The 12,907-nt window shown below is 35.9% G+C and overlaps 1 protein-coding gene across 1 annotated transcript in view; it reads left to right on the forward strand.

Annotated features, from left to right (window-relative positions):
• The first annotated feature begins 353 nt into the window (after positions 1 to 353).
• Positions 354 to 12,907, forward strand: part of LOC131060734 (uncharacterized) — a 131,206-nt gene continuing 118,652 nt past the window's right edge. Inside the window, exons 1-2 of the mRNA XM_057994092.2 lie at positions 354 to 842; positions 963 to 1,012. Coding sequence (XP_057850075.2) covers positions 683 to 842; positions 963 to 1,012 — 210 coding nt within the window. The 5' untranslated portion in view covers positions 354 to 682. The remainder of the gene's footprint in view (positions 843 to 962; positions 1,013 to 12,907) is intronic.

A 12,907-nucleotide genomic window follows, 5' to 3' on the forward strand; every position in this document is an offset into this window, starting at 1 on the left:
TCAGTTTTCAATCTGGGTTTGTTTTTGGCTTTGCATGCTTTGTTAGCTATCCATGGGTCCCATAGGCTGTTTGGCCTCGTGGACATTATTAAAAACATTCATTCATTCATTCATTAAGAGGTTCTTTCCATGAACAACATCATTTGATAAATGGTACACCGATTAACCTCATGTAGTACATAAGTGTATAAAAAATGAACCTAAATTTTTCCTATTTGACCTTCACACCTCTTTGACATATCCACACCAAGACCAATTGTTAATAAATAATTATAATATTTTATACGATTTTTTTTTATTTCAATTAAACAATGTATTTTTATAAATATTTTTGTAATTTAAATATGAACTAGTTATTGACAATACAGCTAGTACCTGCTCACTTCTTTGTGAGCTCTAGTCACAGCCCAGAAGCACAAATTACACAAGCCAACTGCAGATTGCAGAAGTGGCACAACCCTCGGGCTGCAGACAAATCCCTCGAATGCTTGCAGAACCTCGTAAACAAATCCTTCCCTACAACAAAGACCGACGACTAAGCTCTCAGTATACAAAGAGAAAGGGTCACAAAATGGGCTTGAATGCATCAATTGCACAGAAAAATCCAGCATTGTTAAAAGCGTTATAAAATAGAGTGAAAGGAGGGGCATCGAAAAGCTACACAAGCATTTAGGGTTTATCAATGGGCAGTAGCAGCGAGAAAGCTGCTCTGGTGGGGGACATGGACGTAGAAGCCTTTAGAAGGCTATACCCTCTGCAGTTTTATGAGCGCTACCTCAATGAGAGTGTTCGTCCCGATGCCAGGCCCCTTGGAAAAGCTAGACCCACAGAACTTAATCTAGGTCATCTTGCTTAACTCTTCCGGGACATGCGTGCTTTTCTGTAGTTTTCTTTAATGTGGGTGTTATTATTTCTTTAATATTATTCATTGTATTGTAATGGGTGCGTGGTAAATGTATCAGGAGTGGTGCGCACTGCAGATGGCTCAGCCATGGCTAAAATTGGCAAGACAGTAAGTACCCTTCTCAAGCTATCATCCTGTTTTGTTTTGAAATAAACGTAATATATTTTCCGCCATTGCAAAGTTAGAAGGAATATGAGAATTGATATTTAATAAGTTTGTTGCAGACATTTGGGATAAAAATTTAAATTAGCCAATTAGCACATATTCAAAACAGTACTGGCCATGTTTTCCTCAAAATTTTCTACAATACACTTTTCTTATTTTTAGCACTAAAAAAATTGGCCTATAATGTGATACTTGAAAATTTTCTTCCAAAGTTGATCAATGGGACTGAAGTTCAGGACTAAGTAGTGATTTCATGAAGTGTTTTATTAGAAATTCTTGTTTCATGAGGACCCAAGTCAAGGAATAATGATTTATGGAGCACCCACGTCAATACATGGTGGTTTGATGAGTACCCAAAACAATGAAGCATCTTCTCAAGCAAAATAAAAGTTAAATTAAGCTAGATACAATTTAAGCGAATCAAGAGAATTCTAGGAGAGCAAAACAATGTAGCTATACAGAATTTCGTATTGAAATATTTTTATGCAGGCAAATGATTCAAATAGGAGAACGAGGCCGAAGTACATAGCTTGAGATATTGATATGACGGGCACCCAAATTGAGAAATAACAATATCATGAGCTCCCAAGCCAATTGATAGTGATTTCACGAGCAGACAACAATAGAGCAGTCAACATAAAAGCAATGCAAGCTGAACCAATGATAGTGTAAAAGAGCAAAGGCATTTAGCAAAATCCAAAGAAACAATAGTCATTTTGACTCCAAGTGTTTGCCATGCTCAGAATTATGATTGACTGGTTTTGACTCTTGTGTCTTGAGGTAGAATAGAAGAAAGAAGTAATCCATAAAACTGTACGGAATGTATTGAAAACTACACAGTTGAATCCTGATAGCAATATCTTAACATGATTTATTCGAGGTTAATCTATGCAGACAGTGTTACCACAGTACAGTGAGTACACGTATGACAAGTCTGCATATTTTGTATGATAGGTTACATGCTCACTCCCCAAAATTTCTATCTCAACATACAGACATACACGGTGGCCTAGAAGTAAACAAACCACCATGCCTAAGGGATGCATTCAATGCCAGATGTTAGTATCACAAAGAGGAACGATGCTAACATGTGATGGTCCTGGCTAAATATGAAATTTCCGTTTGTGGGTTTCTAATTGTAACAAATAGATATGCACTAACACTGCTAGAAAAATAGATATAGTTCACCGATTAAAATCATTGTTTGTTACTCAGAGACGTCTACCAATCAGATCCATGTGCAGTTATAAATTGGAAAAACAATTGCCATATTAATAGCTCCAAAGACTCCTCACTTTTATTTATTAATCAACAAATATTTGACAGTTCAGGCACAAGTAATGTATGTGCTGCTTTAAGAAATAGACCTGAAACAACTGACAATGCAGGATTTGATAAAAACTTCCAGAGCTAGGTATCACTCACTGTATAAAGACTAATACATGGACTGGAGCTGTGGACGGTCTGATGAAGAATCACCATGTATAAATCTGCAGATGACCCTCTAATCCACTCCCAGATATGCAACTTGTGAAAGGGCAGGGTCTAGATGGCAGGAGTGAACTGCTGCGCCCTGGATTAATTAATTCATAGACCTTTCGGACTGTAATGATCACCTATTTATGAACTGTATGCTGCTCTGGCCCTGCACTACTCTTCAAGGTGCCGAAAATGGATGTAGAGTGCACTAGACCTGCAACGGGACTCCATAATTGGTGCGATCTACCCAAACTTGGTGGCTATGACATGTTTGATTACTTAGGCAGCACACATATTATCTTCTCACAGCTGCAATCTGGTAAAGGATAGGTGCAGCTCTTAGGACTGGTCCAAAATCAATATCAACTTATTCCAACAGTCTTTGTTGATTTTATGGTAGTGCTCGTTAACCACAGGCAAACATCAGATCTGTTGCCTTCCCAACCATAGACGATAAGCTCTTATCGTCACCCCCGAGCACACTACATGTCCTTCATGTTATTGAATTCATTGTTATTGATGCAATCATGACCTTGCATGTATATGAATCAATACCTCCTAATAGATCTCAAGTCGGCCATATACTTTTGGCTCCAAGGATAGGGTCAGACCTATATATTACAAGTTACATATGAGTCTCCCTTATTTGCAAGTTACATTTAACTTAATCACAAGTTACACATAAGTGGTTCACCCAAATAGGGCCTGCCCCAAATTAGACTCATACAACTGAGATATCCAAATGCCAAGGCCGACAGGCCACTTGGTATTTTGTGCACTAGGTCGGCCCTAGAAGGGATCCGACCTAGCTACACAACAACAGCCTTAAAATCCACAGATAATGGTGCTCCTCTGGCATGCAATAAACTCTCCAATATTTGCTTGCAAATCTGATCACTTCAATCCCGAAGAGTGAACAAACTCTAATCAGCTCCAAACTGCAATTCTTGTGTAGAATTGCCAAGTCCGAGGTAAAGGTTTTCATTCTAACTTCAGGGATTTGCAGTCAAGGGGGTTTAATCCCTAGATGTGACTCAAACTGACTACTCTCAATGCTGAATGTCAGCATAAGAAATCAGATGATTCAACTGAGCCAATGAAACTTGTAAATATACCTTCCACAAATAGGACCCATGGGCCCTATTTTGGTGCAAACATTTGAAACTGCCTTTATTTTTCCTTTCTACATTTATATTTATATTATTAGTTTTTATTTTAGCTAGTGTTTTTAAAATTAATATATCTTAATTTTGGAAAAGGGACATGCCAAAACAAATGGAGGCTGCCAGAACTTTATCGCGTCATATGTTCTTACGAGTGTCAGTTGCATAATGGAAAAAACATTCACAAATATGATACTAATGGTGGAGCATAATTTCAAATTTTCAATAGGATGTAAACATTGCTTCTGGATGGCAGTACCCTGATTGAAAAGGCCAACCTGTCAATAGCAATGTCTCTCTGAAGATATTTAACTAAGTTACCGGTTTGGGTTCAGATTCGGGTTTGGATTCGTGGATTCGGCAAAAAAAATAAAATCTTGGGTACGGGTACGGGTTCGTCCGTACACATATATATATATTTTAATTATATATATATATCCATATACTATATATATGGTCAATATATACAATCCATACAAAAATAAAATATACAATGTGACTTTCCATACATAAATGATAAATGATAAATCATAAATCCATAATTATTAATTGCCAATGCTAATAAATATTCATATATCGCAAATGTAATCAGTAAACTAATAACTAAAGTCTAATATCATATTCATTATTTGCAAAAAAGATAATATTCAAGTTTCAAGTCTTTTTTAAAAAGTCATAAAGGGGCGAATTAGAGTTTTATTATAAAAAAACTATTTTAAAAAGTCATTTTTTATTAATTTTTATTGTTTTTTTGACCTGTGGGCCCCGTTTTTGGGAAACCACGGACCTGGGTTCACGCGGGTCCTCCTGGGTTCAACTTGGGTTCCACCCGGGTCCTTCCCAGGTGGCCGGGTTCCTTGTGGGTCATGTGACGCAGGACCCACAGGGAACCCAGCCACCTGGGAAGGACCTGGGAGGAACCCAAGGAGAACCCGGGGAGAACCAGGACCGGGCAAGAATCAGAACCAGAACCCAGGCCAAAAGGGGAAGAACTGGTAACTTAGATATTTAATTATAAATACTCAAACCTTGTCAGCCTCTATTTGATTAGAATGTCTTCTATATATACTAGTTGGTTATGCTTAACCTTGCTTAGCCCATGAGCTGATCAATGTACTAATATCTTCATTCGATCAGAATTAGATTTCTGCTACATATGAAGTTTCATCTTCCTAGTTGTAAAACTCACATGTATGTCAATCAACTGTAAAGAAGTCTAAGGGGAATTTTCTTCTCTGAGGTTAGGTCAAAGACAAGAATGTGTTGATCAGTTGATTAGTATTTAATTACAGTATCAAAATCATTTTTCTATTTATAAACCCAAGGCAGTATTTGCAGCAATATATTGATTCCTTGAACTTTACAAGAAATAAATTCTCTTTTATTGTCATGTTTCAGTATGTTTTGAAATTCCAAAGTGTTCTTGTGTAGCTCCTAATTACAGGGGCAAATTTCTGCAGGATATTTTTACTTTGCTATATAAGTGTAGAGCTGATAATATCCACACATATGATAATGGAAATAGTATATTAAACAAGATAGATCTCACACAACCTAAGAGATGTTCATAGGTCAAGATGCCCTAATATCCAATAGATGTAGAAATAGAGTAAACTCTTGAGGTAGGCTAACACTGTACAACACTCCTTATGAAAGAAGCCATTCCACGCTATATCTCAAGAGATCCCAAATACATTATCATGCTTGACACATGTCTTTACAATTATAATCACCTTGTCTTTACAATTATAATCACCTTCTTTATATAGACCTTCTAATAATACTATGGAGCTATCAAAATGTCTCAGGATAAGATTCTATATGGAATCAGCACAAAATTGGTTAGGGTTCGCAATTTTCATCCCTAGATTTTGCTGCCTCCCTGGCCTCTAAAAACCCCTAAACAACATTCTTTACTCCCAAAATTAAAAACCCCAAGCATAATTTCAGGTTGTATTATGAATGAAAACCTCATTTTGTTTGAGACGAAATCTATGAATCAAAAACAATATTTTAACTGTTGGCATTTTGTTTATATTTATTTTATATTTATCAAAATATATGAATTGAAAACCAATGACAGGAATCCGAATAAGGAACACTAAAAAACCCTCTGTATCCGGTAAGTCTAAGAAGAGATGGTATGGTTGGGAAATCCACATCCCTTGCATCTATTGAAGAGCATCTAAACCTGTTCATCTAATCCTACTCGATTGGTGATAATTATAATTCCTTCCCACTCGTAATGTTTAATTTATAATTATTATATATTTACTATTTAAAATAGTTTTAAAATTTAATTATTAAATACTATATTAGCATAGTGTTTATTAAACTATATATCAATATATAATAAAATTATAAATTAAAAATAATATAAAATTTAAAAACTAAAAATTATATAACATTATTAATTATAAATAAAATAATTGTTGTTTATGGCATAATGTGATGGTTAAAGCGTGGCATTGTTGTTCTTGTCACTAAGGTTCAAACCAACGTCGGGCCATTGTGATTGAGGGGCGTTGTGCCCTCACTGATCTAGTGTACTTGTAGGTTTAAACCTTTGCGTTGATGGTATTGATGTTCATGCCAAGTGACTAAGAGCTCCAAATATGCTTTTCAGATCCTCGTTGGGCTAGTGTGCTTGTGGGCTTGGTGTCCTGATTTGGTCTACCATGCTCGCAATTCTGGACTATCATTGATGCTGTGCGTTCATGTTTAGGGTGAGGTCCTTGTTGGAGAGAAGACTCCACTCCATGACCACAAACAAGTGAACAACAATTTAACCTTCATAATAGAGAGAAAAGTATTTCACCATTTAATGATGATATTGAGATGCTTAACAATGTACAATGAGCTTTCTTATAAAGCAAAAGGCTAGAGAGGTGAGAGCACAAGATTGTGACATCTGTCTCAATAAGATGAGAGCGTAAGTAGAGAGTAGGTAATATCCAACTACCGCACTACAAATATCAATGCACTTAGGAAATATTAAATGCAAGCATAAAATGATAATTGCCTAAGTAAACTTAAGCATAGAGTAAAATAGGATAAACCATATTTACTTCAACACCCTCCCTTAAGTGCAACTTAGGGAGAAGATTATTATGCAATATGGGTCTCGGCTACAAAACCATTTTAGGTACCCATGTACAATGCAAATGCAATGAAAAGAGATCTCTCACAATTGGAGAAAAGGAGAAAACCACGTGGAAGAAAACTCCTCTCCAAAAGAGAGAAAAACAAGATGCATGGATGGAAGACTCAATCACACCCCCCCAAGGACTAATACATCATGTATATACAATCAATAATTCCCCCATAGGAAGGAAAGATGGAGACTACATAGCACCCCCATAGTGGATAATGTCCTGCAAGAATGGTGAGTACTTGAAGACAAAACATAGTCCAATGCCTACAAACAACATTTCTCCCCTTAGGAAGAAGATAAACCAAGTGCGATTGCAGGAATGCTTCCCATTCTGGATAGGAATTAGGAAGTAGAATCCAAATGTAGGATCATTATGTCTCTGAAATCTGCTCATATGTTGTCATGTCCTTGAATGATGAAGATGCCATGAACCAATCATACCCAATCACAATAGAAGGTAACAAACAAGGAACCAATGGAAACTGATTTTGAACAAGCTCCAAAGACAAAGATGAAGATGTGACAAAGTTGCATCATGAATATCATCAAATAGGAGAGATAAACCCTCAAATGTGTCCTTTAAATCTGAAAGACAATGATAATCTTGCTGAATAAGAATGATGGAAGTATCAAATGACTCTGGATAAGGAGTCAATGAAAGTGAAGGTTGATCAAGTATCTCTCATGAAGTATCAAGAATCCTTGAAGCAATTGCAATCTCATTTGAAGTTTTAAAAACCTCAAAAGGATCACAAACATGGGTTATCTTCTTTGAAGAATGAAGAGGCACATTTGAATTGGAAATAGGATCATCGAGGAACGACTGAGTATCATGATCACATATAGCTCCCGAATGTGAGTCCAAAGAGCATGAGGACACTCAAAATGAGTAAGCAACTCCAAAATGTTATCATCTATATGATCAAAAATAATTCTAAACACTTGAGCCCTATAGCCTTTCCAAATGAGATTCTCACAAGGTGTGCTAGGAAAAGGAACAAGATTATACAAATATGGCAATAAATGAAGCTTACTAAGATAATTGATTATGAAATCGCTTCATTGCCTATAGTGCCCCCTTTCCAAAGAAAAACCCATTTTCAACTATAATGATTCTTCAAAAAAAAACAAAACTCAGAGATAAAGCCAACACATAATAATGTAACTTCCAAAAATAGCCGATTAAGGCAAAAAAATTGTTTTGCTGCAAAAATTGGGCCCTTTAAGGGTGATGAGTTGGCGGGTGCCTGCGCCAACCTTCACCACTTGGCCAACAAATGTGTGCTCCAAGTCAACATAATCAACAAGCCATCAATCACCAAGTCAAACACACCTCTTGCAGAGTCAAAGTCACCGCAATGCCAATAGCGCATGAGACGAGCACACTCCACATGAGCATAAGCTCATGATACAAAGAAGGAGAGAAGGGCTTTTTAAAGCCAAGAAGTGTCCTCAGTGGAGTGGACGTGGGAAGTCCCACATGAGACTCAAATCAACGCCCAAATTGGGCCCTACTTGCATTCCTGTGCGCCCTACTTGCATTCCTGTGCGCCCTACTTGCATTCCTGTGCGCGATATATCAAACCCTAATTGGAGGAAATATTTTCCTTGAACTTTAGCAAACTATATAGTCTGCTTTAGATCAAAAAATTCCACCAATCAAATTAGCATTTGGAATCATGAACAATAAAAAACGTAGGCCAATGAAAAATTGCTGCGAGTTGCAAATAGAGACGTCGAATGAAAGAGTGCTGCACAAAAGAGCAAGTTTCGATCAATGAACAAAAGGTGTAGATCAAACACAAGCTGCCTTAAACCATGACCAAGCCCACTAATATATGGGATACACCAAAATATATTTGTAGACTACGTGAGATAGGCCCACGCAAGGAAGAATAGAGATGCAAATTTTAGAGATAGCTGCTAATGAAGCAAATCCACCCACAAAAGTAATGAAATCACCAAATCAATTGCTAGAGAAAATGCCTAGTCCAAAAACAATCACCTCCAATATATGTTGCAGATCATTCAAAATTCTCTTAGTGTGATACTGTGAAATCAAAGCCTAAACAAATAAATCGCTTAGGTAAAAGGTAGTATCGCGAACACTGATAAATATAAAGATCCACTGCCTAATGTATTGGTCGATGAATTGGACAAATACGACCCCCTTCAACGACTCCAAAGAATAGCAAAAGTGTTGGCGAGTGCAAAGAATACCATTCACAAAATATAAATTGCCTATGCAAGGCCAAAACGAAGACAATTTATTGTGAGCTGATCAAGGAAGAGAAAGGCCGAATAATAATGCATGTTGAGCAAACTAGGGTCTACCAACATAGCCAAAGAACCAAGAAAAAATATTGAAACTGACGATGCGCCAAATGAAATGGCACATATATCACCAATCGAAAACTTGTGATCTCAAACTCAAATTGATGAAGATCTTAGATGTTGCGGAAGGAGACACTGAATGGAGGCTTTGATACCATGTTGGAGAGAAGACTTGACTGTAGGATCACAAACAACAATATAACCTTCATAATAGAGAGAAAAGCATTTCACCAGAGATAATGATGATTTTGAGATGCTTAACAATGTACAATGAGCTTGTTTATAAAGCAAAAGGCTAGAGAGGTGAGAGCACAAGATACTGACATGTGTCTCAATAAGATGAAAGGTTAGGTAGAGAATTGGCAATATTTAACTACCCCACTACAAATATCAATGCACTTAGGAAATATTAAATGCAAGCGTAAAATGATAATTGCCTAAGTGTTGGTGTGTTTTTTATGCACACGCAACTCAGAATAAAATACCCTGAGATATCCTACCCCCTCCCTCTTGATCAAAATCTTCTAAGTGCTGAACAAATGGACTGTGTGATCACAAAGATGACTCCAAGGTTCCAGATTCAATGCGGATAGTTTGAGTTGGTTCATTGTGATATGTTGGTAATCTCAAGGGGGACTTACGTAATTGTTCAAGGATTGAATCAATCAAAGGATTTTGCTGATTGCTGACACTTGAAACTTTCTTCTTTTTGGAATGATTTTGCAATAAGTTCTCTTTTCAATCCAATTTCTACTAAGACCTAAAAAAAAAGGCAAAAGGACGGGGGTTTAGGAAGATAATTCTAACCCTAAGCTAATCCTGTGAACTCTGGAGACGGAAATTGCAAAAGTGGAATCCAAAACCAATTCTTGCTTCGCCAAATTCAACAATTACACAAAAAAGGTGCTATTTGTGTGAGGTGAAAAATGATGATGATAAACTATTGTAAAACTACAAAAGATCCAACCACAAGAAACCCTAGTTCTACAATAAAGTATTCACCATACACCAGTGAAGAAACCTAAGAACATGCAAATCAACAAATAAGATAATAATACCATTCACATGCCAAGTAGTGTTTGATCTCCATTGTCTCCTATCTCCATTGATCTTGTTTGATATATTTGCTCTCAGATTTTGTATGTGTGCACAAGAGCTCAACATAGAACAGATTGTGGTTGTGAAGTCGCTTGATTGCATAAAGATTGCTGGACTGATTAGTTAGGGTCGTGAAAGGGTGAATAAATCCTCTTATATAGAAGATATTTTAGAAAATGAAAGGATAAGATTAAGAGGTGAAAGGAATAAATGGTCGACTAGGATTAAAGGGTAGGTAGGAAAAAGGATAAAATATGAAGGGGGTAGGTAGAGAAAAATTAAGAGATAAATGACATGTGTCATGGAGAGAAAAAACTAATGAATTAATTAAATAAATAAAGATTCATTTAATTAATAGAGGAAGTGGGACCAATTAAATAAATAAAATATTTATTTAGTTTAGGGAAAGGATAATTTCAATAAATAAAAATATTTATTTAAATAAGGAAAGGCTAGAAGAGGATTAATGAATTAATTAAATAAATAAAGATGTATCTAATAAATAGAAGGCTCATGATAAAATAATTAAATAAATAAAAATATTTATTTAATTTTGACAAGACAATTTTAGGTGTCTACACTATCTTCTAAGGAATTCAAAAGATTTTCATATCACTCATATTCATCAACATTTTGAACAATGAACATAGTGATAGAAGTTAAGTTCCATTTGCTGGTTTAGGCTAACTTTGCACGATAACTGAGAATCATTCAATTATCAGAAGTATGAACACATCCATTCCACATTAAGCAATTCTATCAAATCCTTCATTCAATCTATCAACTTGGCAATGAAATCTATTCTAAGGAGAGCGAAGAAACTATGCTAACTTGCAAAAGTAGATAAGATTCACCAACAATTGAACAATGAATTATGTCTTAGCACTTAAGAAGTATCACTACAACAATTTCTCAGAAATCTCTCCTTTCACAAATGAGAGGAGGAGGGTTTATATAGGCAACCCATTACAAAACAACGACCCAAATTGATTCAAGATCAATGGCCAAGATTAAAACATTAAAGCCCTAATTAGGGTTTGTTTAAAAAAACTCCTTTTGGCCAATGAGAAACGTATGATGTTTTGGATAATAAATGAGAAAATAGCTTCCACTTGCTGAGTCTGGTTCATTGCACTTGGGCATGTTTGACTCGGAACCCTTGGATTGGTTGATTGATGACTAGGATGCCACCTCAACTTTCTTTGCAAATTTGATTCTCCATCATGAAGAAGTGTTGATACCTTAGGCAATATCTTCTGGATGATTAAGTCTATACCTTTGATTAGCTCTTCTAAAACTATCTTCTTTCCTTGATCATGAAATTCCTTGCCTTGGACTTGGATTCCCGGGTGGAGTTCTTGACTTCATGTTGCCACATTCTTCAAGAGTCCTTGTATTGACCCTTACTCTTGGATTTCCAAAGGAAATTCAAGATGATTAGAACATTCTCTCCATTCTCATCGCATCTTGAATTTATCGCTCCTTGTGTGGAATCTTTTGTGTTTTGGATTTTCAAAAGAAATCCAAGGTAGATGTAGAGCCTTTCATCCTTGGATGACTTGATCATCTTGAATGTCTTGATGAAGTGTAAGTCCTTCTTCTTTGTTCCTTTCATCCTTGGATTCCACCTTGAAGCGTGAATGTTGTCCTTCCATGCATTGTGGAATCATCTTTCCACCCGGTTCCTTTGTTTCATTTTCACCTTTTTGGAAATCTCTTTTTGAGCTGACATCAACTACCTGAAAATATGAAAAATTTCTAAGTTAGGGAAATAGGCATGACAAATATTGAAAGGACTCTGATTTTCTGATTGAATTCTTGAAATCAAGTTCAAAATCAGACTAAGTAAGTCTAAAGAACGAAAAATCAGAGTTAGAAAAACTTGGAAATTATGGAATGAAATGTCTGATTATGAATTTAGAAATGAAAATCAGGCTTAGGATCATCCTGGAAGTTGAAATCAGACTTGGAAAATTCTTGGAAATTATGAAATTAAGTCTGATTTGAACTATAGGAATGAAAATCAGACATGGAAAAGATTCTAGAAACTAAAATCAGACTTAAAAATTCTGGAATCTGTGAAACAAAGTCTGTTTTTTGAGAATTTCGGCCTCCAAGACTGAAAAAACACAAAAAAGCAACCCTGTTCTTCTGATGAAATTCGAAAAATTTGATGTAGAAAACCTATGCACAGGTTTGATAATCAGAATTTCAGACTGAGGAAAGAATTTAAAAGTGTTGAAATCTTGGAAAGCTGCCTTGAAAATGCTTTAAACCTGAAAATCTTGAGGAAATTCCTCAAAGGACTGCTTCTAATTGTCTGAATTTTTCTTTGAAATCGTGCTGAACCTGCAATTACACCTTAAAAATCTACTCCACAACTTGAAAGAAACCCTTAGAAGAGTTCGAATTCCTAAGCATGAAAAGAAAGTTGTGAATAGAAAATTTACCAAAGCCTAAGTTTATAGGAAATTTAAACTTGCTTGCCTTGTTTTTTTTGTTTTAATGAATTTTTCAAAGGCAATGAATGTGGTCAAGTTTTAGCCTTGAATCAAACTCTCCTTGGTTTTTTTTTTTTTGATTTAAAACTTATTGGCAATTTTCTTTCTT

The sequence above is a fragment of the Cryptomeria japonica genome, chromosome 10 (genome assembly GCF_030272615.1).
Source record: "Cryptomeria japonica chromosome 10, Sugi_1.0, whole genome shotgun sequence".
Classification (NCBI taxonomy): Eukaryota; Viridiplantae; Streptophyta; class Pinopsida; order Cupressales; family Cupressaceae; genus Cryptomeria; species Cryptomeria japonica.